Source organism: Urocitellus parryii, chromosome 9 (genome assembly GCF_045843805.1).
Source record: "Urocitellus parryii isolate mUroPar1 chromosome 9, mUroPar1.hap1, whole genome shotgun sequence".
Classification (NCBI taxonomy): domain Eukaryota; kingdom Metazoa; phylum Chordata; class Mammalia; order Rodentia; family Sciuridae; genus Urocitellus; species Urocitellus parryii.
The window spans coordinates 130148874-130175876 of NC_135539.1; the positions used below are offsets into that span (position 1 = coordinate 130148874).

The 27003-nt window shown below is 33.3% G+C and overlaps 1 protein-coding gene across 4 annotated transcripts in view; it reads right to left on the reverse strand.

The window, feature by feature from the left end:
• The window catches only part of Swt1 (SWT1 RNA endoribonuclease homolog), an 89064-nt gene that overhangs the window by 30674 nt on the left and 31387 nt on the right, over positions 1-27003 (reverse strand). For 2 of the 4 annotated variants that reach the window (XM_077802289.1, XM_077802288.1), the window contains 6 exons: positions 20206-20351; positions 18385-18548; positions 16853-16991; positions 11710-11858; positions 5600-5787; positions 3797-3928 (listed from right to left, as the gene is read on the reverse strand). In XM_077802289.1, coding sequence (XP_077658415.1) covers positions 3797-3928; positions 5600-5787; positions 11710-11858; positions 16853-16991; positions 18385-18548; positions 20206-20351 — 918 coding nt within the window. The remainder of the gene's footprint in view (positions 1-3796; positions 3929-5599; positions 5788-11709; positions 11859-16852; positions 16992-18384; positions 18549-20205; positions 20352-27003) is intronic. The other 2 variants (XM_077802290.1, XM_077802291.1) reach the window with 2 other exon arrangements.

Sequence of the window (27003 nt, forward strand, 5' to 3'; positions counted from 1 at the left end):
TTCCCCTACAGAAGGCATCAGGATTCTCATATAAAAAGGGAAGAACTACATGCCCAAAATCAGATACAAAGGGATAAATCTGAACTGGAACCCTGCCAGGATATGGATATGAGGTGTCCACCAAAACTCAAGAGTGAGACAACACAAGGATGATGAGCATTATAACCCAAACAGTGAATTAATCCCCTGATAGGGATTAACAGGGTGGTAACTGAAGGTAGGTAGGTTGTGTTTGGAAATGGTACGTCACTGGGGGTGTGCCTCTTGGGTTTATATTTTGTCCCTGGTGAGCAGAGCTTTCTCTTGTTTCCTGGTTGCCATGTCCTGAGCTGCTTTCCTCCTCCACACCCTTTCGCCATGATGTTCTGACTCATCTTGGGCCCAAAACAATGGGTTGACTGAGATCTCTGAAACTGTAGTGCCAAACAAACTTCCTCCTCTGAAAGTGTTCTTGTCAGGTCTTTTGGTCACAGTGCCCCCCACCAAAAAAAAAAAAAAAAAACTGACTAAAACAAATCCTAAGCTCTTAGTTTACCAAATATATTTTCACTCACTTTTTTAACTGAAAGACCTGCTTAACAATTTGCTTTCTCACTAAGTCCCAATATAATACTACATACGATCTAGTATTTTTAAGATCAAAGGAAATACAACTGACATATATTCACTGAGCATGTATCTCAAAATCAAATGAAACTATGCCATTTTAATAAGCACAAAAATGCTAATGAATTTTCAGTTAATACAAAGTTAAATGTACTTTTCAATCTCAAGTTTTAAATACATCCATATTTAGCCAAAATAAATTTTTTGAACTGTGTTTATTTTGATTTAATGATTCTGTTTCCTGAAAGATTTTAAGCACCACCTATACACTTGGCAAATAATTATTTACTTCTATTATTTTTTTATTTACATGCCTACTGTCTGAAGAGTTAAAAAAAAATAACTAATTTTAGTACTTTCCTTTTGAATCAGTAAGATGAGCAAACTTTCTCATTCACAACACTCCCTGCTGGTAGCTCTGGAGAAAACAGGTTATGAAGCAACAGCTTCTATAAATGTGGTCCTTCACCACCTGCATACAAATCTCATCCCACCCCTGCTCACCCCTGGGAAGCCTTGTTAAAAATACAACTTCCCTGGGCTGGGGTTGTGGCTCAGTAGTAGAGTTCTTGCTTAGCATGCGTGAAACACTGGGTTCAATCCTCAGCACCACATTAAAATATATTGTGTCCATCTACAACTAAAAAAATATTAAAAAAAAAATACAACTTCCCTGATGTACAAAATATTTGCAGGTATTTTTATTTCAATAAGTCTAGGGTAAAACCTAGAACTTTGCATTTTTGACAGGTTCCTGTACAAACAATATGAGAATTACTTGTTTGGTTATTAATTCCAACAATGTAATTTCAAAGCACAATAATCCTAAAACGTTCTAGGAAGATGTTATTATGCCTATTTTACAGATGAAACCTGAGGCTCAAGACAGCTTTAATACCAGTTCACATGTTAAAAAATAGCCAAACCACCAATGTTACTTATCCCTGGGATAACATCATTGTATCAGCCTTATAATTCATGTAATTCTTTCTTTTTGATAGCAGTTTATGTAAGTGCATGCTATACCTTATCAACCCTGGCTCCACAGCAACACTTGGAGAGTTGGTAGAAATGCCTATGCCTAGAGGCTGGGGTTGTGGCTCAGTGGTAGAGCACTTGCCCATCATGTGTGAGTTCAATTCTTAGCACCACACAAAAATAAATAAATAAATAAAATAAAAGTACTGTGTCCACCTACAACTAAAAAATTGGGGTGGGGGGAAGAAATGCATATGCCTAGTCCACTCTTGAGTTTCAGATTTAATACATGTAAAGGAGGGCCCAACCACTATTATAAACAACAACAACAACAAAAAACAAAAACCTCCCAGCTAATCATAATCTGCCACAAGTCGGAAAACCACCTAGACTAGTAATGCTTTAGTGTGTACAGAATCACCTGGAGGACACAGAAGCTAGTTCCCATGCCTAGAGCTTTTGATTCAGTACATCTGGGAGAGCTTGAGAATCGGTTCTTTTAATAAAAGTATAGGAGAGACCACACTTTGAGAAACAGTGGATAACATATTGGATAGTGGTTCTCAACCTTGCTAATACATTAGAATCTCCTGAAGAAATTTTCAAAATCTTGTTACCCAGCACATCTCAGACAAATTACATCAGAATCTCCGGGATGAGGGACCCAAGGATCAATGTGTTTTAAAAATTCTAAAATCGAAAGGGGGGAAGGTAGAGAGCTTGCCTAGTATGTGCAAAGCCCTGGGTTCAATCCCCAGTACTGCAATTAACCAAACAATAAAATTGAAAGGATCTACCTACATAACTTTGAAACCATTAATATGCATGTATATAGTGATTTTCAAAGCGGGTAGTATAGTACGAAATATTTCTAAAGCTTTTTGGACCAGAAACACTTCTGTCCTGACATAATTTAGAGCTCTCAATGTATGAGAATTACTAGCCTAGAGGATAAAGAGGAATTGCTCTAGGACGGGGCTGTGGCTCAGTGGTAGAGTGTTTGCCTAGCATTCATGAGGCACTGGGTTCGACCCTCCGCATCACATAAAAATAAATAAATAAAGGTATTGTGTCCATCTACAACTAAAAAACTTAAAAAAAAAAAAAAAAAAAGTAGAACTGCTCTCCTTGGTCTGTGAGACATTTTCCTCAAACCCTGATTCAGTTTCATCTTTTGCCAAACCTTGTCTCTCCGCTATAGCGTATATCCCTATTGAAATGCTAACAGCTCTTGACTGCTGTCAACAGCAGTACCCCCTTGTCCATGGTTTCACTTTCCATAGTTTGTTATCCAAGGTCAACTATGGTCCAAAAACACAGTATGAGGGCTGGATCTGTAATTCAGTGGTAAAGTGCTTGCCTAGCATGTGTGAGGTACTGGGTTCGATCCTCAGCAGTATATAAAACTAAATAAATAAATATAAAGGTATTGTGTCCAACTACAACTAAAAAACTTTTAAAAATTTTAAAAAATATAAAAACACACAATAATACATAATGTATTTTCAGAGTGAAAGAGAGACTACACATAACCCTTTATATCAATATATTGTGACAATTATTTTATTACTAGTTAGCATCGTTAATATTTTGGTGTGCCTAATTTGTAAATTAAACATCCTGATAAGTATGTATATATAGGAAAAAATGTGGTAAAATAGAGTTTGGCACTGTTTCTGGTTTCAGCCATCAGAAAACTAGTTGCTTCTCACACTATTTCAGTTTGTCATACTGAGAAAATGTATTGGAAGAATTAACCACATTAAAAAATACTAACATATTTGTTTTAAAAGTGCAAATGAAGCTGCCAAAAAGCTGACATTTTTCCTGTCTACTTAGATTAGCACTCCTTTAAATCAAATTAATAGAATATCTATGGAACAAAAAAAGTGCAAGGACAATTACCTTAATATATTGATTGTCTACTAGGAATCTGGTACTACTCTAGGAAATAGTTATATAATAAAGAATATAAAACTCATCATGAGGCTAACAATCTTATACATTTTTTCCTAGGAAGGAAAAAGGTGCAAACATTCTGAGGTCCAAACTAGAAACAGGGATTTGCTGTAGTGGAGGAAGAAGTTGAATCTAAAAGCCATCAGTTTATAAAATATGCTAGAAAAAGAATACAAGCAACTCAAGAAGTCTGATAAACCAGAAAAAAGAGAAACATAATACATAAATGAAACATAAAATTAATATAGTTTACCTCTGAATTCCTTCAAGAATATCCTTCACTGCTGCCATTAACTTTTGAAGATATATAAATGCTTCCTCAAAAGATGCTATTTTTGAAGTAGTCAGAGTTGAATTTGAGCCCAATCTTTGAAACACATCTGTACTAAAATTTTTTTAAAAAAAGATACTTAATTTATATTCATTTAAGTAATTCAAGAATTTCCATTTGCAGTGTTTAAAATAAAGTAATAATATAAATTTCTCATAATTCAGATTATTTGTTAGAAATAAAATATGGTGACATGTGAAAATCTGGGCTGACATTTATGCAAGGGATCTAGGTCAGACACTATACAGATCTAATCTAAAGTAACACTGTAAAAACTATGTGAATAATGTTTCATTCTAAGAGATCACAAAATACGAGAAGCAGGAATATTATCAACCTCCATTACGTCACTAAGAACATAAGGATGAAGAAAATAGATATCAGATTACATATCTGTTGAAACTGGCAGTTTGTCCTAGTTAACTTCACTTCTAGAAATTTATCATAGTTATTCACAATTAGCCAACATTAGTAATACCCTAAATGTCCAACATTATCATTATAAAAAGTGTTAAGCAAATAGTGAATCAACCACTTGATGAAATACCAAACTACTAAGATGTTGCTCTGCTCATTTGTATGAAATAGAAAAATAAAAATACAGAAAACTGACTTAAATAATATAACAACTGTTTTGAAAAAAATTAAAACAAACAGGGTATACTGGATTACAATGGTGTCCTCCCAAAATTCATATTTACCAGAACTTCAGAATGTGACTTTATTTGAAATAAGGTCTTTACAGATATAATTAGTTAATTTAAAGTGAAGGTTAGATTAGAGTAGGCTGGCCCTAATCCTCTGTAAAAACAAAGACAGAGATTGGAGTGAAACATCTACAAGGCAAGCACTCCTGCCAAACACTAGAAGACTGGAGAAATGAATAGAATAGATTCTCCTCAGAACTTCCAGAATTAACTCAGCCAGATACTTGGATTTTCAATGTTAGCATCCAGAACTGTGAGCAAATAAATTTCTGTTATACTAAGCCACTCACTTAGTGGTAATTTGCTATGGAAGCCCAAAAGAAATTAATGTGCCTAAAACCAATATATTAACAATGTTAACTATGATAGCCTTTAGGTAGTAGCATTAAAGGTAATTTTCTCCCCTACTTTACAGTGCTTCCCAAAGTATAACTATGATAAAATACACACAACATAAAATTCACTATTTTATTTTACTTTTAAATTTACTTGTTTAGCCAATCTAGGTGAGTCTTCACTAGTTTTGACATTCATACAACACACACACACACACACACATAAAGCTATGCTTCTCATCAAGGTTTTAGATCTGAATCACCTAGTGTTTTTCTTTTTTTTTTTTAAATAAATTATTCCTCTATTTTTAAAAAAACTCTAACACACACAACATTTTAAAGTCTTTAGGTAATTCTGATACATATCCCACTGAAGTTCACTATTTGTTTTTTTTTTTAAGATTTTTTTCTTTTTTTACACCTTTATTTTATTCATTTATTTGTATGTGGTGCTGAGGATCAAACCCAGGGTCTTGCACGTACAAGGGGAGCGCTCTACCGCTAAGCCACAACCCCAGCCCCAAGTTCACTATTTGTAACAAATCTATTTGACAAAAGGCAATCTAGTACATTAAACTCAAAACCCAAATTCTAACTATTCAATGAATAATAATAATAATTGAAAAATCTAGAAAAAGCAAGTTTACAACTCTAGAATTTAAAAATTCTTGGAAATTTAGTACCTGTTTTGATATATTGTAATCCAAAGATTCTCTAGGATAGACCATATTTCTTGATGCCTATTGGGTTGGGGAAGAGGAGAACTGGAGAAAACAGTGATTTCTTGGTTATGAGACTTCATCGAAGAACTATCTTCCTGTTTTTTACTCACTGCATTTTCTGAAGAATTTAGCGACGGTTTTGTTTTGACCTGGGGAAATAAAAATTTCATAAAATGTAGCTAGTCCTTCACTAGTAAAGGAAAAAAAACAAAACAGAATGACATTTGTGCTTACAAACGTACTAGCTTTCTGGAAAATGCTGGCTATTCTTTTTCTTTTATTATGTACAGAATGTTCCCAGAAATGTATCAAAGCTAGAAAGCAAATTTTCCTTTTCCTTTTAAAGGATATTACCATTGTATTTATCATGGTGCTGTTTCTTAGCTAACATTCTAATGTCAGTTTAAGAATGCTGTTTCAATACGTTTACACATGCTATTGAACTAGATAAAGGACACAAAGATAAATAGGTGGAATCAAGCTCCAAGCACCTTACAATCACGGAATAGGGGTTGGAGGGGGAGAACTAGAAAAAGCTGCAAAGGACTGTAAAACAAAAATTAAGATGTCATCTACCTCTGAGGAATGGTGAACCACCACTAAATGTTTCTAAAATTGGCAGTGATATACTCAGAGCTGCACTGTAATACACACTGAACAAAGATGTAGACAAGAATACTGATTAGGCCAGGTATGGTGATGAACGCCTGTATACCAATGGCTTGGAAGACTGAGGCAAGAGGATCCCAAATTCAAAGCCAACCTTAGTAACTTAGCGAGGCCCTGAGCAACTCAGCAAGACACTGTCTCTAAATAAAATATAAAAAAGGGATGGGGGATGTGGCTAGGAATCCCTGGATTCAATTCCCAGTACAAAAAAAAAAAAAAAAAAAAAAAGAATATTAGTTAGGACACCACTGAATGATTCAAGAGAGAAGTTCTGGTAATTTCAATTATGTATAGGAGGTAGAATGGAAAAACTATATATGTGCAAGAAATATTTTAAAAGATTAGGCCAAAAGCTAGATTCAGGGAGTGAGGGAGACCCTAAGATTTTTTTTTTAACCTACACGTTTAAAAGAATAATAGTATCAATAATAGAAATTTAGGATGGCCATACATTTAGAAAAGTGTGCGTGCGTGCACATATGCACTTTCAGTAGGTGGAACCTTCTTTTTTTAATATTTATTTTTTTAATTGGATACAATATCATCTTTATTTTATTTATTTATTCATTTATTTTATGCGGTGCTGAGGATTAAACCCAGGGCCTCGAACATGCTAGGCGAGTGCTCTACCACTGAACCACAACCTCAGCCCGGAACCTTCTTGAATACTTCTCTGAAAGAATGTAATAATAGTTTTATTCAATGTAAAATTCAAACAAAAGTACTTTCAAGCAACACATCTAAGATGCATATGATGCAATTGATAGAAATGTTACTTTAATGTGCCTCATTCATTGCAATTTTAAATAGCACATTAAACTATGCACTGCTGATAAGGGGAAATATAATGAACATACCATATATTATAATGGGAAAGCAAGAAATCGTTTAATTTATTTGTTCATGTTTCCAAACTAGGTGGGCTCCTATAGTAAAATCAAGAAGAGTATCTGGTGGGGCTGGGGCTGGGGCTCAGTGGTAAAGCACTTGCCTGGCATGTGTGAGGTACTGGGTTAGATCTTCAGAACCACATAAAAATAAATAAAATAAAGATATTATGTCCATCTGCAACTAAAAAGTGTATTTGTTAAAAATTAAAAAAAAAAAAAAAGAGGAGAAGAAGAGTGTCTGCTTGAGGCTGGGTATATTGCTCAACAGTAGAGCATTTGCCTAACATGCATAGGGCCCTGGGTTTAATCCCCAGCACCACAAAACAAAACAACAACAGAAAATAAAAGATGTCCAGCAGATAAATATATATGATCTGAGACTTAAAACATAGTTGAGAATCATTCTCATGAAGACTCAGAAGTAGATGAAATTATTGAGATATAATTTTGCAAAAAAAAAAAAAAAAAGAAGGTAATCAGGGCTGGAGATATGGCTCAGCGGTAGCGCGCTCGCCTGGCATGCGTGCGGCCCGGGTTCGATCCTCAGCACCACATACCAACAAAGATGTTGTGTCTGCCGAGAACTAAAAAAAAAATAAATATTAAAAATTCTCTCTCTCTCTCTCTCCTCTCTCACTCTCTCTTTAAAAAAAAAATAAAAATAAATTAAAAAAAAAAAAGAAGGTAATCAATAGGAAAAATGAAGGGGAAAAATGAGAACTAGCAAGCATAAATACGGGAGGAATCACATATATACAATAGCAACAGAAGCCAAGGTAAATAGAGAGGTTTCAGAAAGGAGACAGCACAGCAAATAGCATGGCCAATGACAAGAGGCCCTGGATTCAATTCTCAGCGAGGGGAGGAGAGGAGAAAAATTTTTTTAAAAAGCCAAGAGAATGAGAAAAAAATTTTTACCTAAGAGTTTAAAAATTGGTTTTTGATTTCTGTTCTACTATAACCTGCTTTATGAACTTCAATAAAATTACTCTATTTTCCAAGGTTAAGTTTCCATGTTGAAAAAAGGAAGATTTCAAAGGCTGATAAAATAAGTGTTATTTTTTTGGTGGTAAGAGACTTGTAGAATAAATGTGTGTGCACGAGTATGTGCATATCCTTTTCCTAGTTTCACTTCATTTACATAAAAATCTGGAAATGATGTTAGTCCATTAAACTATTAAGTTTCTCAGAAGCCTTTCAAGCAAACAAATATAAATATTTCTATTTTTTAAAAAAAATTTCTACACTTGATAAATTAGAAGGTGGAATTCTCTTTTTTTTTTTTTTTAACCATTACTATATTGAGCTATCCTATCTTTGGAAGTATTCTACTGTTGCTGAAGTTACTGAGACATGACTAAAAATTTAACACATCTGATGCATCCTACAAAACAACTCCTACCGAACACATATTTTCTTTTTTTTTTTTTTTGGAGGGGAGGGGCCAGGAATTGAACCTTTTTTATTTTTTTGATTTAGAGATAAGTTCTCGCTAAATTGCTTAGACCTCACTAAGTTTGTTGAGGCTGACCTTGAAATCACAATCCTCCTGCCTCAGCCTCCCAAGCCATTGTGGTTACAGGCATACACCTTTATGCTCGGCCTGAACGTGAATTTTAAAGAATAAGCTAAGTCACAATGTTCCTGGGCTTACTTAGATAGTGAATTCTTTCTGACATGAAAATAAAGAAACAACACTTTACTTTTTGGTACTGAGGACTGAACCCAGGAACACTTCATCACTGAGCTATATCCTCAGCTCTTTTAATATTTTATTTTGAGACAAGATCTTGCTAAATTGCTGAGGCTGGCCTCTAATATGTGATCCTCCTACCTTAAGCTCTACAGTCATTAAGATTAAAGGCATGCACCACCAGGCCAAGCTATAGGAACAACACTTTAAAGCTCTAATCCTGGAAACAACAAACGGTTTCAAGCAATTGCACTAATGTCAAGTGTTAAGAAAGGAAATAATGAGGGTGTCACCTAGATTCTTCACTAATCACCTTCATGAATTTTGCTAATGTAGAAACTGAAAATTCAAGAATGAATAACTTATGGTACAACAATTCAATAGTTTTACATATCCACTGGGCAACGTATAGACAGCAGGCATGCAATTATTAGATAACTGACAATAAATTTTAATATCACGTTTTGATGATACTTCCCATTCTCCAGGCTTCCAACTGATAAGAGTTTGAAACTTTGAGAACATTATTTTCATCTCAATCAACCCTAATATTTTGTTTTATTCTCTAATTCAAAACCAACTAAGGGGCTGGGGCAGTAGCTCAGTGGTAAAGCACTTGCCTTGCATGTGTGAGGCACTGGGCTCGATTCTCGGCACCACATAAAAATAAATAAAGATACTGTGTGTTCATCTACAACTGAAAAATATTTTTTAAAAAAACTAAGCTTCTTAGTATCACTGCATTTGTTTCACTAAAAATATGATTTAGGACTCAATTTTGTGATGGGAAGAGATATCTTTCCTGATACAATCCAAGTACAACAATCAAGATGTGACTCCTTAAATTCCCAAGTCTGTTCTTCCCCAACAGTTTAAAAAGTCAAACAAGCCATTAAAAAAAATAAATAAATAAAAAACTACCAATGTTTTCGTTATATTAAACCAAAAGACCATTTAAAAAAATTTCTACACTTGATAAATTAGGAGGTGGAATTTTTTTTTAATCATTATTATATTGAGCTATTCTATCTTTGGAAGTAATCTACTGTTTCTGAAGTTACTGAGACATTACTAAAAATTTATCAAATCTGATGCATCTCTTAATTTGTCCCTTAATTCTTTCCTCAAAAATGATCACATATTTCCTATTAGTTAATATGTATTTTTAAAAAGATGCTTCTTTTACTCTTTGAGATATTTTATTAAATAGCAAGTAAGTTCTTTTTTCTCAGCAACTAAGATTAGTGTCATCTAATCCTACAATTACTTCATAGGTAGTGGGCCTAACTGACCATGAAAAATCAATGAGATAGCCAGAACTGGCTGTGCACGCCTGTAATCCCAGTGGCTCGGGAGGCTGAGACAGGAGGACCACGAGTTCAAAGCCAGCTTTGTCAATTGGGAGGTGCTAAGCAACTCAGTGAGACCCTGTCTCTAAATAAAATACAAAATAGGGCTGGGGATGTGGCTCAGTGGTTGAGTGCCTCTAGTTCAATCCCTGGTACCCCCCCCAAAAAAGAAAAAAAAAAATAAGTGAGATAAACCCACCCAATTCAGTTCTGCAGTGAAAAAGGAGAACATGATATTTTGTATATATTTTATGTAATATAAAGTTCAACTTATAAGCTACATAATATATAATTATAAAAGGTAATATATTATTCTTATAGAATATATATATTACATGTTAAGTACATAGATATTACATTTTAATATATACATATTCTATAATATATAGTAGATAAAAGTTCCATTAATATATCCCCTAGTAGTTATGACACTGGGGTTTTTTAAGCTGTTTCTGACACATAGTAACTCCCTGGCTTTTCTAATTTGAAATTAGAAGACTGAAGAAATAAGGTATTACTTGGGACAAAACTTACATAGTTAAGTTTAAATATCATAAAACGGTATCAGTAGGAGGGTAACTGCAAAAGAATCACATGTTTAAAAAAAAATCACTTGTTTAAAAAAATTCATGTGGCTGAGTAGTATAGCACTTGCCTGACATGTATGAGGTCCTGAGTTTAATCCCCAGAAAAAGACACACACACAAATTCATAGGTTAATTGGTGAAGTTTGAATAAGGTCTGCAGATTAGACAACTGTATTTATCAATGTTAATTTCCTGATTTATTAGCCTATAACACATAAGATTCTTTTTTTTTTAAGTAACTGCACATAGAAATATTTCAAGGTAAAGGGGCATCACATCTTCAACAAATGATCAATATAATACAGCTTGGAGAAACCACATGGGTAGATATGTAGATTGATAGAGAAAACAACAGAGCAAATGTAATAAAATGTTAACATTTGGGGACTCAGGCTAAAGAATTTATACAGGAATATTTTTGTACCACACTTGCAACTTTTTCTTAATTTTGCAATTATTTCTAAATAAAAAATAAAAAAAGAATAGGACATCACTGGCAAAACCTTACTGTATAAAACTTAATAGATTCTTAGCATCTGCATGTTCAAAAACATCTCCTATTGGTTTTTAATGCATGTGAGATTCACTGGCTTAGGGCACTGGAAATAAATAGTGCAATAGCTTTCTTCTATCCATAAATGAGTTAATATAAAATACCAGCAACTGATGTGACACGTGACACTTCTTCCATAAAAGGATGTGCATTTCAAAACTAGTGATAAGAGTTGCTTATACCCAATTCAATTTACTTAATATTTACTTAATGGCTTTAGTATGTCAGCCTTAGTTAGAATTAAATTATCCTGTAACTACTGTTGTCTGCTAAACACATTTTTAGAACACATGACCAGCTACTTTAAATGGCATTCCCAAGCTATCTTACCTCTGTACATGTTTGGAGCAGTTTGTTCACTTCAGCAAAGGCCTGTGGAAGAATACCATCATAATTTGACCTTGTACTGAAAGCCTGTAACAAACTTTTAGAATCCTGAAGCAAGAAGATCACTGTTGTAAAATCCACTGCCTTATTAGCTGGTAAGAGAAATTTAAGAAAGAAAACCATGTAAGAGTGAGTATACAACACAAAATGACTCTGGACATTATGCTAATACTACTTTGAAATTTAAGAAGAGTATACATTTATATCTATATACCACTCCTAATCCATCCCTCTTATATAAAAAGCAACAATTAAATATTTATACACAAAGTCCTTCAAGTTGACTGGTGTTCTGTATTCAGATTCCAGGAGTTCCCTCAACATGGTCCAACTTCAAAGTCAAATAAAAGAACATTACATTTTCAGAGAAAAGAAACAATCACTGAACAAGTCAAACCACAGATTTTCAAAAATGAAGCCATTTCACATTCAAATTATTATGAAGGCAAAAGGGGAGTCCCATCTTAATGGCAAACATGTAAATTACATGTGGTCCCTGTCATGATCAATTAATTATATAGTGATTTACCTTCAAAATAAGAAACTTCATACTAAATGTATTGAAAATGTGTTATATTTTGGTGTGTACACCAAAATATCAGCAGAAAATAAAAATTTGGATATCAGCGAGAAGCAAAAGAAGCAAACAATTTTTTTTCCTGTAAATTAAAGTAAGGTAGTCTACAAATAGTAATTTAAAGTACAACAATTTTCTTTTAAGGAGTTACAACTGCTTACATTAACTCTCAAACTAGCCAACATGATGGCACACACTTGCAATCCCAGCAACTCAAGAGGCTGAGGCAGAAAGACCACAAGTTGGAGGCCAGCCTTAGCAACTTAGCACGAACCTCTCTCAAAATAAATAAAGAAGTGTGGGGATGTAGCTCAGTGGTAGACTGCCTCTGCATTCAATCCCTAGTACAGCCATGAATGAAAATTAAAAATAAAGTTATGAACAATAAAATTAAATAAATTGCTATTGTCACAAAACTCAAAAAACAGAAATTTTTTTCCATTATTAAGGCATAATACAATCTAACAGTTTTCAAAAGCAAAATAACCATGCTACAATGTGTTTGTTTTGTTTTTGTTTTAATGTTCACAATTTGATAGTCACAACATGATTTTTCATTGGCATTAGGAGTTAAAAATATTCCTCTTTATTACTTACACAACAAGAACTTGCTTTTGAAATTATGAAAAATCAAATTAAGTTTTAAAAGTACATTTTTAATAACTTTATTTTATTATTATTATTATTATTTTTAATGTGGTGCTGAAGATCAAACCCAGTGCCTCACATGTGCTAGGCAAGAGTTCTACCACTGAGACACAACCCCATCCTGAGAAAGACATATTTGGGCATAGCTTTTTATCCTCCCTTTTCATGTGTGTGTATGTGTGTCTAGTACTGGAGATTGAAACTAGGAGCACTCTACCAGTGAGCTACATCTCCAGCTCCTTTTATTTTTTTATTTTGGGACAGAATTAAACTTGAGATCCTCTTGCCTCGGCCTCCTGACCCATGGGATTATAAGTGTGCGCCACTGCACCCAGATTCTTTTATGGGTGCTTCTCCAATGTAGTCCATGTTTAGTAGAGCTTAAGTCCTTGAATTAATAATTCCTATCTTACAAAATTTGTTTACAAAGATTATGGGGAAAAGGGAATAACAATGATAAATTGAGAACAAAGATACAATACAAAAATCAATATGGATGAAATAGTTTAAGACTTATATGGGTCAATAATTATTCAGAGTAAAGTTAATCTGGATAACAAAGCTGATAAAAATTATTAGTCACTTTCCACAAAATTTTAGACACATCTATGTAATTCAACAGCTAAAGATACTACTAAAAGATAAACAAAATTATAAACTGAGATTTTTTTTCTAATTACAAGTTATTTTAAAATAGGAAGTATTTTTATAATCCCACCATGTATTCTTCAAAAGTCACTAAAAATAGGCTTCAGATTCTTCTAGATCAAGGACCAATAAACTATGCACACAATGAATGCAAAAATAATTTTTAAGCAGAAGGTAGTCCCTTCCTTTTCACTTCCTTCCCTATTACCATTTAGAGCTGTTACCTATCATCTCTTAGGTGCATGAAAGAGCAGAACAAGGCCCACCACTAGAAAATGGAAGATAGCAACTAGATACCCATTTTTAAAACTAACCTGTCTATAAAATGCACTTTACTCCCTTTTAAAAGACTAAATTAGGGCTGGGGATGTGGCTCAAGCGGTAGCGCGCTCGACTGGCATGCGTGCGGCCCGGGTTCGATCCTCAGCACCACATACAAACAAAGATGTTGTGTCCACCAATAATAAATAAATAAATAAATAAATAAATAAATAAATAAATAAAATAAAAGACTAAATTATATCCCTATATGAAAAATGTTTCCACACGTTTAGCAAAACTGCTCTGAAGACATGTCCAACTAAGGTTGTTCCATGTCCCTTATAAAATAATAGCCCTAAAAAATAACATCTATACTTAAAGGAAATGCCACAAAAGTCTTTTGTTAAAAAATTGGTAACATCTAACAGCAGATATTCATTCAACAGCTACCATGGATAAGAAACATCAGGTGTTTTAAATATCCCAGAAGGAATTTTGAACACTATAAAATGCTTTCAAAGAGCTTACACTAGAGAGGAGAGACAGAGAAAGAGGTATAACTACCTAGAATATGCCTTTTTTGCGAGGAGCAGGTATCATAGCCTCTAGGAAGCTTACTGTTAAAAATATATGCCAAAGTGTTCCAATAACTGTGCATGTTTCTTTAGTAAATATGGTAAATTAATCTTATTCTTCATTACATGGTTTTTGTGCTTTTTTTTTTTATGGTAGAAGGGATTGAACTCATGGGCACTATACCACTGAGCCACATCCCCAGCCATATTTTGTATTTTATTTAGATAAATAAATAAACTGAGTTGCTTAGCGCCTTGCTGTTGCTGAGGTTGGCTTTGAACTCTCGATCCTGCCTCAGCCTCCCAAGCTGCTGGGATTACCAGCATGAACTACCATGCCTGGCTTTTTTTTGTGCTTTTAAGCCTAACTTAATGTCCTCTTGTAGTCAAGTTATTATAAGACACCACAGTTGGTTTTTAGAAGTAGACTGAATATAACTAATACATAAAACAATAAACAGAACAGATCATGTGAGGAGTTTCGAAAAAGTTAAGAACTTGGGGGCTGGGGATGTGGCTCAAGCGGTAGCGCATTCGCCTGGCATGCGTGCAGACCGAGTTCGATCCTCAACACCACATTCAAACAAAGATGTTGTGTCCGCCGAGAACTGAAAAATAAATATTAAAAAATTCTCTCTCTCTCTCTTTCTCTTTAAAAAAAAAAAAAGCTAAGAACCATCTGAACCTGTAATAATAATCATACTTTACCTTTTAAAGGTATAGAAAGACAAATCTAGCTCTTTGGCTTTGGACAAGTTACTTTCCCATCTCAGCTAATTTCCTTGATCATAAAACATAAGCTTTAATAAAATTAGATCAGCACTTTTCATATTTTTTTCTTCATAACAGAAAATCTCTTTCAACTGCTACATGGAATTGAACAGATTTAGAAAACAACAAAAAAAGGCTTACCTGGCTAATGTTGGGGTTAAAGTTCAAATGCAGCACCTACCTACCAGGCTCCCCTCACCTTTCTTGCCACCCCCTACCTACAGGTGGCAGCAGAGGTATGCCTAGAAATCGAAAGTTCTATTTAGCATGGTTTAAAAACCACCAACTCAGCGATTCACTGTCATCTCTTCCAGTTCTAAAATTTGCTATGCTCCCAAACTAAAGATTTCCTATTCCTTCTTCATATGGTTTAGATCCTTGATACATACAATACAAGAATGGGTTCAAAGTTTGTGTCTAACATGGTGAGAAATGAAAAAAAAAACTATAATTAATTCTACTTGTATAACTGAATAGACTATAAATACAGTTTTAAAAGCTTTCAAACTGAACACCATTAAAAATCATACATTCAGAGGCTGGAGATGTAGTTCAGTAGTACAGAGCTTGCCTACTATGCAGGAGGCCATGGGTTCAATTCCCAGTACAAAAAAATATTATATTTTCACAATATCCAAGAACATCAACAATGCTGCAAACTCCCTTTAGAAATTAGAAATACAGGGCTGGGGATGTGGCTCAAGCGGTAGCGCGCTTGCCTGGCATGCGTGCGGCCCGGGTTCGATCCTCAGCACCACATACAAACAAAGATGTTATGTCTGCCGAAAAACTAAAAAATAAATATTAAAAAAAGAAAAAAAGAAATACAGCCATGAATGTGGTAGAATACACCTGTAATCCCAGTGTTTTTTCGGATATGTGATGTCTGGCAAAAGCTCATGTGTGATACAATGCAACAATGCTCACAGGTGAAGTAATTAGATTATTTTTTGTGACCATATCAGTGAATTAAATCACTGACAGGGACTAACTGGGTGGTAACTGTAGATAGGTAGGGTATGGCTGGTGGAGGTAGGTTACTGAGGGTGTGCCTTTGGGGTATATTTTCTCCCAGGTGAGCAGAGCTCTTTCTCTGCTTCCTGCATGTCATGTCCTGAGCTATTTTCCTCCTTCTTGCCCTTCGCTCAATGAATGATGCTCGGCTCACCTTAGACCCAGAGCTATGGACTCTACTGACCATGAACTGAACCCCTGAAAAAATATGCCAAAATAAACTTTTCCTCCTCTCGATTGTTCTTATCAAGTCTTTTAGTCAGAGCAATGGAAAGCTGTCTAAAGCATCTAGCTACTCAGAAGGCTGAAGCAAAAGGATCCCAAGTTTAAGGCCAGCCTCAGCAACTTAGTGAGACCCTCAATAACTTTAACAAAACCCTCTCTCAAAATAAAAAATCAAAAGAACAGGGATATAGCTCAGTGGTAAAGTGCCCCTAGGTTCAATCTTCAGTACCAAAAATAAAGAAATTAAGAGTGAACTCTTTTAGGAGCTAATCCATAAACTTCTTTAATTCATCTTTACATCTCATGGAATATATCTGCTGATTTGAATTAATACTTTAATATAATATTGGAAAAAAAAGATCCATACCTCTACAGAGATTTTCATATAGTCTCTCAACAGTTAAAAGCAAGTTCTTTTTCATAACTAATCCAAACACAGCCAACCAATGTTTTTTAAAGCACTGTAATAAGTGTATTAGAGTCCATGGTGGTTTCAAGTACAGCATCTAAAAAGTATTTAAGAAGATTAACATCTATGAATTTATTGATTATTCCAATTATTCAAATACATCTATTTAGGAATTCCTACATATACTTTAGGGGAAAATACAGTTAGTTGAATTCTTTTTAAATTAAAAGATATTTTATTAAAAACTAATCATCTTAAAATAATTCCATTACACTATTTAATTCATATTACTATTAATATTTGTGGTCTCTGGAATCATGAATACAAAAAGAAAACCTACTTCCAATCAGAGAGGAAACATAGTTTTAATCAGTTAAGATCCCTCAATCTACTTTTCAATATAATCATTTCAATGAAGAAATCAAACTAATTGTTTCATAGAACTGGGGGGAAAATTTTATGTAGAAAAAAGATGTCAAAGAGAATAACTGATCATTTAGTTCGATAAGAAGGCACAGCTGTGGTGCTGGGGCTATAGCTCAGTGGCAGAGCACTTGCCTGGCATGTGTGAGGCACTGAGTTTGATCCTTAGCACCACATAAAAATAAACAATTTATATAAAGGCATGCTGTCCATCTACAACTACAAAAAGAAAAAAAAAGAAGTCACAGCTCTTAAGTCATTCATGTTTCTACAATGAAATAACCAACTTAAATCAACCCTTCTAGAATCTTCTTATCATTCTTCATCCTCTTGGTTCACCATTTGATAATGTAATAAAGTAGCAAAGATATCAGAATGGAAGATATTAGAATTTCACTGAAAAGCTGGATCAAGATGCAAGCTACAATTAATGGGCTATAATGTTTCTGGTAGCTATAAATGTGAAAATCAAACAAAGATTAAACTGATCACAATTGCTAAATTAGGTGTTTTGTTGAATTGAAGGAAAAATATTAACCTAAAGAAAATTTAAGGCTGCTGATATAGATAGCTCAGTTGGTAGAGTGCTTGCCTCTCATGCACAAGGCCATGGGTTCAATCCCCAGCACCACACACACACACACACACAAAAAAAAAAAAAAGGGAAGAAAATTCAAAATGTCTTAATGAGATAAATTTGTACTTTGATATTCATGTTTACATGGCATAAACCAAAAATATACTTTTTTAATGAAAAATATCTGACATGATTCCTTACATCAGACACTTTGATTCAAAAGAAATTAAAGAGTAAAGTTTTTCTGGATTCAATTTAAGCTCCATGGGGCAGTGTGTCTGACACACAATATATGTGCCATAAATACATGTTGACTGATAAAAAGAAATAATAATATGTATTCCCAAACCTTAAGACATATATCATTTAACCATCAAAGTTTTTTCAAAAGCATGGAGAAAAAGATTGATGTGATATAGTTATCTCTTAAAATAACAAATCTTCAATAATAAAAAAAGAAATTTTCAATTAATAAAGTTGAACTAATCACCTCCATCCAAAGGTTTCCAAAAGCAATTTTCATTTCTGTTTCTAATATTGAAGATAAAGCTGTTCCAAGAGATTTTTCAAGATCAGATATTATGTGTTCAAGTCGAATGGACAGTCCTGAATTTTTAGACTTTTCATCAGACCTCTCTTCTACTGGTGTTGCTTCTTTAAAACAAATAGTTAACAGGCTTTACTGAGGGCACTAAAAGTAAATATTATAAATAAGTAGTATTTGGTCATAAATAATAAACAATTCATATGTAATTAGTATTTGAATTACCTAGAAATACTTAACTTAGAAACATGCATTTCTACTATAGTCATTTTAGATGCAACATAAATATACTATTGTGGCCAATGTTTTATCTTTTTAAAAAAGGGAACTAAATATTTTTACTCCAATGGAAATGTAAAAAAAAAAAATGTGATTTTTAACTACAATTAATATTATTATTTTCAAAACAAAGGAGAGTTACAAGAGAGCCTTGAATTTATTTACAATAGAAAACTAAAAACTGGAGCTGGGGCTGGGGCTCAGCGGTAGAGTGCTTGCCTAGCAGGTGTGAGGCACTGGGTTTGAGCCTGAACACCACATAAAATAAAGGTATTGTGTCCATCTTCAACTAAAAAAGAAAGAAAACTAAAAACTGCAACGAAGCAAGTTTTCTTCCAAAATAGTACACATTTTTAAACTCAGCTCACATCAATAAATTATTCTGAAAGGACTAAAATTTTTGGTTTAAGCATCTTCATGCCCTCCCCTTTAAAAAGAACTTTAAGTGGTTTATCTCTACAAATAAAAACTAAGAATTTAAAATGACACTAAAATAATGGGCAAACCAAAAGCACATGATCCCTGAAAAACCATAAACTAGAATATCCTGTTATTCCCCCCAATGCCTTTTTTTTAATATTACAACAATGTGTGCTATTCACAGAAAAAGGGCAAATAGGTAGTATAAGTATAAATATTTGTGCATTTATATATAAAAAGTACAATCTAGTAAAGACCTCAATAATTACTTTTCCACAGAGGGAAAAAGTGGGATATATTTATACATGATGTCATTTAATATAATATTCCATCAATTATCAAGCCACAGAAGAAATTATTCTGGTTAAAGGAAGGTAAGACAACAGTATTGCTTTTACTTTTCTTTTTTATTAGTTTAAAATTTTAGAAAAAGTCTTATTAGAGTCTTGTGAGTTTCTCAATTATTACTAGCTGAGGTTTTTACTGCATTAATAGGAAGTTACAAATATGAAGCTAATTTTAAAAAGAAACTACTCTCCCCAATTGAAATGATTATTTCTTATAGCTACTACATATTTTGCAAGGTACAAATGAGCATGCACACATTAATTATAAATATATAGAACTGAGGTTGTAGCTCTGAGGTAAAGCACTTGCCTAGCATGTGTAAGGCATTGGGTTCGATCCTCGGCACCACACAAAAATAAAATAAAGGTATTGTGTTTACCTACAACTAATAATAATAATAATAATAATAATAATAATAATGTTTTGAACAACCAATAAAAAATAAATAAAAAATAAATAAAATAAAAATTTTAAATATGTAAAACTATATGCGAGTATATGGTTAAAATCAAGTTAATCTGTAAAAGTATACACAGAATGTCATGTTTATGATATTTTTTGTATTAGTATTATAATTTTCATTTACTTGTAGGATTTAAATGCCAGCAAGTATTCCAAATCTAATGTCATTTTAAAAGTACAAGATTAAAACTTGAAATGTTATTACAAATCTTAGAACATAAAAGATATATTTCCAGTTATTCACAATAAAAATATTACCTGCTTTCAATCGTTGCTTAGAAACACAAGGCTGATGACACAAATCTGTGTTCAGAGATAAGTTATACAGCTCTCCACTCAATTCTTCTTTACTGAGTGACTTCACACCGCTTATTAGGCCTTTGTTTCTTAAATTTCTATCATCCCTGAGGTTGAGGTTAGAAGGAAAAATATTGTTTTATAAGATAAATCATATGGCAACTCAAAAAACACATGAGATCTACTCATAGGCTTGTAAATCTCAGTATATGTATTAACAAAGAATAATAATTTCTCTATAAATAGAGATGATAAAGAAATTTTTACATAGTAGAGCCATATCATGAATTTTGGAGAATAATAATTATTTACTAAGTGCTTCCCAGGCACCAGGCACCATTCTAAGTGATATTTAGATATATTTATATTTACTGAATCCTTACAACAAACCTCTGAGGAAGTGATACCAATTTTATCACCATTTTTTTTAATATTTATTTTTTAGTTTTGGGTGGACACAATATCTTTATTTTATTTTTATGTGGTGCTGAGAATCGAACCCAGTGCCTCATGCATGCTAGGTGAGCGTGCTACCACTTGAAACACATCCCCAGTCCCCACCATTTTTTTAAAAAGAATTTGATGTTTTGTTTTTTAAACATTTTTTTAGTTGTAGTTAGACCTTTATTTTATTTATTTTTATGTGACGCTGAGGATCGAACCCAATGCCACACATGCTAGATAAATGCTCTACCATTGAGTTACGGTCCTAGCTGTAGCTCATTTAACAAAAGAAACACAGATATAAAGGTGTTAAGTAACTTGTCCAGGATCAGATACAGTATGTGGGAATCAAATTTGAACACAGGTATATGTTCATCCAAAGAGAAATAAACATTAACAACCATAGGAGGAGAAATAATTTACACAGAGCAGACAATTGCAAACTTACTCAGAATGAACATAAAACAAGTAATGTGAATCTGCTGTTTGCTCAAGGAAGTCAGTGTGATTAGAACACAGCATGAGACCAGTTTATGAGAGGTTACAGAAAAAGGTTAGGACAATAATAATGAAAAAATATAAAAGGGCCTCAATGGGAAAGCAACATCATTGGATTTATTTGTTAAATTGTTACTCTGGAGCCCAGGAGATTTCCAGCTGCTATTACTGCAGAGTAGCTTGGTCAGACTAACCTTCCCACTGCATAAAAGAATTACAAAATCTGAACAAAAAATGAGAAAAAAACTAACACCTGAAGGCACCAGAAAGTAGTAACAAGTGGAAGGAACCTAAGGAGAGTCTAAATTCAAGATATAGGCTACATTGGGGAAGTTATACAGTGCTCTCTTTTTTGCTTAAGGCACTCTTCCATTCACCAACGGCATATGACAACAGAAAGCCACAGCCTCAGTGACTGGAAATACCAGAGAACCATGAGTACAAATGACTAGAACATCTAGAAAGTTAAGGAGGAAACAGAATGAAGGAAATCAGAGAGCAAGTAAGCCCCCAAATCCGCATATAATCTGACCAGGAAAAAAAAAAAAAAACAAAACACAGCCAAGAGACAAAGCAGTCAACAGAACCATGTTCAGAAACAAGAGACAGTGAAGCCATTCTTCTGGGGAGACAAAATAACTCAGATTAAAAGTTAAAGAGTCTAGGGACTGGGGTTGTGGCTCAGTGGCAGAGCACTTGCCTAACATGTGAGGTACTGGGTTCAATTCTCAGCAGCACATATAAATAAATGAAATAAAGGTCCATCTACAACTAAAATACAATTTAAAAAAAAAAAGAGAGTCTAATGGAACAGATGAATAGAATACAAAATCAGACAGGTAGTTTCAACAGACATGAAAATCACAAGAGGGCTAGGGATGTGGCTCAAGCAGTAGTGCACTCGCCTGGCATGCGTGCAGCCCGGGTTCGATCCTCAGCACCACGTACAAACAAAGATGTTGTGTCCGCCAAAAACTAAAAAATAAATATTAGAAAAAATTCTCTCTCTCTCTCTCTCTTTCTCAAAAGACTGAATCTGAGATTGTCCCCAAAGGTTTCTCTTAAAAAAAAAAAAAAAAAAAGAAAAGAAAATCACAAGAAAGAATGAAATAGAAATGCCAGCAATAAGAAAACAGTAACGAAAATTAATAATGACTTCAATAGTTCATCAAAAAACTTGACAGGTAAAGAAAAGAATCAACAAATCTGAAGACAGACCAAAAGAAATCAAAGTGAAATAAAAATAATATTGAGGGTTGTTTTTTTTAATATTCAAGAGCTGTGGGACAATATATATATATGTATACACACACTGGTGTTTGTTTTCTTTTTGGTACCAGGGATTGAACTCAGGGCCTTACATTTGCTAGGCAAGTGCTCTACCACTAAGCTATATCCCTAGTCCTATATACTGTTTTAAGATCCTTACTTTATAACATATGAAAATATAATATTATTATTTCATGATAAATTTTGATAAAGTAAGGATGTCTATTGTAAATATTGGAGCAACCATAAGAAGTTTTTCTTCAAAAGAATATAAATAAATTAACATAAATATAATGAAATAGCACTTAAAAATATACAATCCAAAATAAAAAATAAAAGCAAAAAAGGGACATAGTTCAAAGGGAGAGCACCCCTGACTCCAATCCCCAGTTCTGGGAGAAAAATAATTGTTAGATTGAACAAAAAAGAACAAACTAACTACAATCAGCATTCATGAATTCAACCAACCAAGGGTTAAAAATATTAAGGAAGGGCTGGGGATGTGGCTCAAGCGGTAGCGCGCTCGCCTGGTATGCGTGCGACCCGGGTTCGATCCTCAGCACCACATACCAACAAAGATGTTGTGTCCGCCGAGAACTGAAAAATAAATATTAAAAAAAAAAAAAAAATTCTCTCTCTCTCTCTCCCCCTCTCTCTCCCCTCTCTCACTCTCTCTTTAAAAAAAAATATATATATTAAGGAAAAAAATGCATCTATACTGAATGTTTGCAATTTTTTCTTATCACTGTTCCTTAAACAGTGTAACTATTTATATAGCATTGCACCCTAAACAGTATTACTAATTACATGACACTTGTATTGTAGTAGATATCATAAGTAACTTAAGAGATGATTAAAAGTATACAGGAAGATGTGCATAGATTATATGCAAATACATCATTTTATATAAGGGATATTAACATCTCCATGGAGGAGGTACACAGGTAATATGCAAATGTGCCATTTTACATAAGCAATGTTTGCATCTGCACTGAGGGAGGGACACAGATTTTGGAATCTGTACGAGTCCTGGAACCAATCCCCTGCAGATACCAAGGGACAGCTGCATATGTTATCTACAAGAAATTTACTTCAAATATAAAGACATAGATAGAAAATAAAAAGAATGCAAAGATATCCCATATAAACACTAATCAAAAGAAAGCTAAAATAGCTAAATACTTAACAAAGGAGACTTCATAATCAGGAGTATTATTAAGAACAAATAAGGGCATCATATAATGATAAAAGGGTCAGATCTCTTAAGAAGACAATCCAAAACAAAACATGTATGCCTCTCACTACAAGCTTCCATTTTTTCACCTGAGTGCATTCCCCAATTCATCAAGCAGGCTTCATTACTTGCATAGTTAAGTGAAGCAAAACAAATGAGACTGGAAGATGAAATAGACAAATCTACAATCAAAGGTTGGAGATTTCAATACTCCTCTCTCAGTGATCACAGAAGTAGATACATAAGCTGCAAGGTTACAGAAGACCTATTGAAATTTATACAACACTCTATCCACAAGAGCAGAATCAATGGCACATAAAACACCAAGACAGTCCAAAATCTTGGCCATTAAAAAAAAAAAAACACTTCAGAAAATTTAGAAGAATAGAAATTATATAAATTATTCTCTCAAGCCATAATGGAATTAAACTCTAATTCAATACCAAAAAGATATCAGGAAATTTTGTAAATATTTAGACTTAAGCCACAAACATCATAACCTGTGAGTCAAAGAGAAAGTCAAAAGGGAAATTATAAAGTAGATTGAATTGAACGAAAATAAAAATATAACATAAAATTTGTGAACTAAAACAGTTTTTACTGGGAAATTTATAGCTATCTCAGATAGGTGATCTAACATCTACCTTAAGAAATGAGAAAACACAAAGGGACATGTGAGTACTTTGGGAGTAATGGAAGTATCCTATATATTAAGAGAGATGTGGCCTATACCATTGCATCTATTTACCAACATTCAATAATCAATAACTGCATTTCAATGTAAGTACATATTTACTCAAAATACAAAAAAAAACCTATATAAAAATAATCATTTTGGAGGATGTGAAGTGTACAGAAATATAGTAACAATGGCAGAATCTAAATAATTGTTGTATCTGGGTAATGAGGAGTTTATTAACTCTTCTTCACTGTAAATGTTAACATTCTCCATAATGAAAAATTTTAAAAAATTAAAAATAAGAAACCAGAGGATCGAACTCAGGGCCTCACACGTGCTAGGCGAGTGCTTTACCACTGAGCCACAACCCTAGCCCCTCACTGCTATAAAGTTTGAGGCAGTGATTTATATAGGGTTTCATGCCATAGCTTTCCTCTAGCAGGCCAAATAAAAATCTTCTGAGGTATTTATGGGACAGTTTCAGAACTGATCTAAGTAACTATGTAGATAATTCAGTTAGCTCCATGCCAATTCATTCTACCTTCTTTTCTCTCTTTGGAACTGAGCTGTTCTTGGTGTGCTTTGTTTGAATCATAGCTTTTAGAGCAATATTCAAATTAAATGGAAAAACTTCACGGTAGTTCCTTATCTTTGAAATAGTTCCTTATCCCAGTGATAATAAGGATTTTCATTCCTTGTATTAGTAGATAAATATTGTTATTTGAGTCATAATTCCTGGTTTTGTCAAAGAACTCAAGATGAAATTTATGGTCATTTATTTGACTTTGTAACTTAATTACTAAAGTGTATTTTATTTTTACTCTTCTTGAGTCATTTACTGATGTGTACAACTGTTCCCTTATAAAATCAATAAACAACTTGTTGCCAAAAAAAAAATAAGAAACCATTGTAACTTTTTGAAGAATAAATGAAGGAGAACAAGTATGAGAATAGCACAATAAATCTCAGAATAGAAAAGAAAAAAATAAACAAAATAAATATAACATGGCTCAACAAAGGGTAGTGGTGGGGGAGATAAAGAAGACTGCACAGGACTAACTGGATGCAGATTATGAAGTAAAGGCAGTTATTAAAAATAATTCAATTGCTGGATTCAGCAAATGGGTAAGAGATGGCACTTTCCATTTAAAGGAAGTATAATTTAGAAGTAAAAACCAAGAGCTCATTTTTGGTGATGCTAGGTTTCAGATGTTTATGAGAATATAAGTAAAGATAACAAGTAAGTAGATGAGTATATAAGTCTGGGGTTTAGAAGAAAAACAGACTAGAACCAGTTACTGTGGTGCATACCTATAAACCCAGGAGGCTTGGGAAGAAAGTCTGTCAAGTTGGAGGCCAGCCTTAGTAACTTAGCAAGACCCTATCTCAAAATTTAAAAATAGAAAATGTTGGAGTTGTTGCTTGGTGGTAGAACATCCCTGGATTTGACTGCCAAGTATCACAGAAAAAAAGAGAGAGAGAGAAAGAGAGAGAGAGAAAGAAAGAAAAATATGGACTGGAAACATTAATTAGGGGTTATAGGCCCAAACTTAGGGATGTAAATTTAAGTAAAGCATTTGATGATGTATAGTATTATATAATCATGTTGAGTTTTTCCTACTACTATCATTATCAATTGATATTAACTATAAACATCACTATCATCATCTATTTAATAGAAATATGTCTTCACAACAGGTAAGACTTAAACAGTACACATAATGATTACTATTTATAAAAAAAAAAAAAGAAATAACCAACCCCAAAAAAAGAAGGAAGGAAGAAAATAGATGAAAAAGAAAAGTGAAAGGAAGGGAATAGGAAAGAGGAAAAAACAGGCTACCACCTAGAACAAGACAATGCAAGAATTAAAAGAAGGACACAGCTACAATTTAAATTTCACTGAAATTGTCATTTCTGTTAATCCCAAAACAGTGATGACATAAATAATGCAAGACTTACAATGTTTCACCAATTTAATTTCATTCTCAACTGAACTAAACATTATTAAATACACAATTATTTCTCAAATTCAATTTATCTCATATTCAAATTGATTTACATATTACAAATTTTATTTCAGCCTTTAATAAGCTCGAAGGTAATATGTCCTCAATCAAAACACAATTTTAAACTGAGATAGAAATGTCCAATATTTACTTCAGTAACAAAAAGAATAACATTGTCTACAAAAATAGCTAAACAATAATATTGACCAACCCACTTTATAAGAAAACTCTTAGGATGATTCACCTCTATCATCACTAAATTTCATACACAGAATTTGAACATAATCATAAATTTCAATGGAATAAAATTGTGTGAATAATATTCAGACTAAAATTGCAAAAACTGCTCCTCTATACTTTCAGATCCTTTTCTCAATTGTTATGAGGAGTAACAATTTTGCTTAGCATTATACTGTTTTATAACAGAACTAAGTTATTTTTAAAAATCAATGATAAAGAGGAGGAGAAAAGAAGTGAAAAACTAAGATCTATGTACTAGGCACTATACTAAGTCCTTGACATATACTATATACTATATGTTAGATACTTAAAATAACATTATGAGACAACTATTATTCTCCCTTTTTCTTATACATGAAGAAACTATATTGGGTAAATTGTTCAAG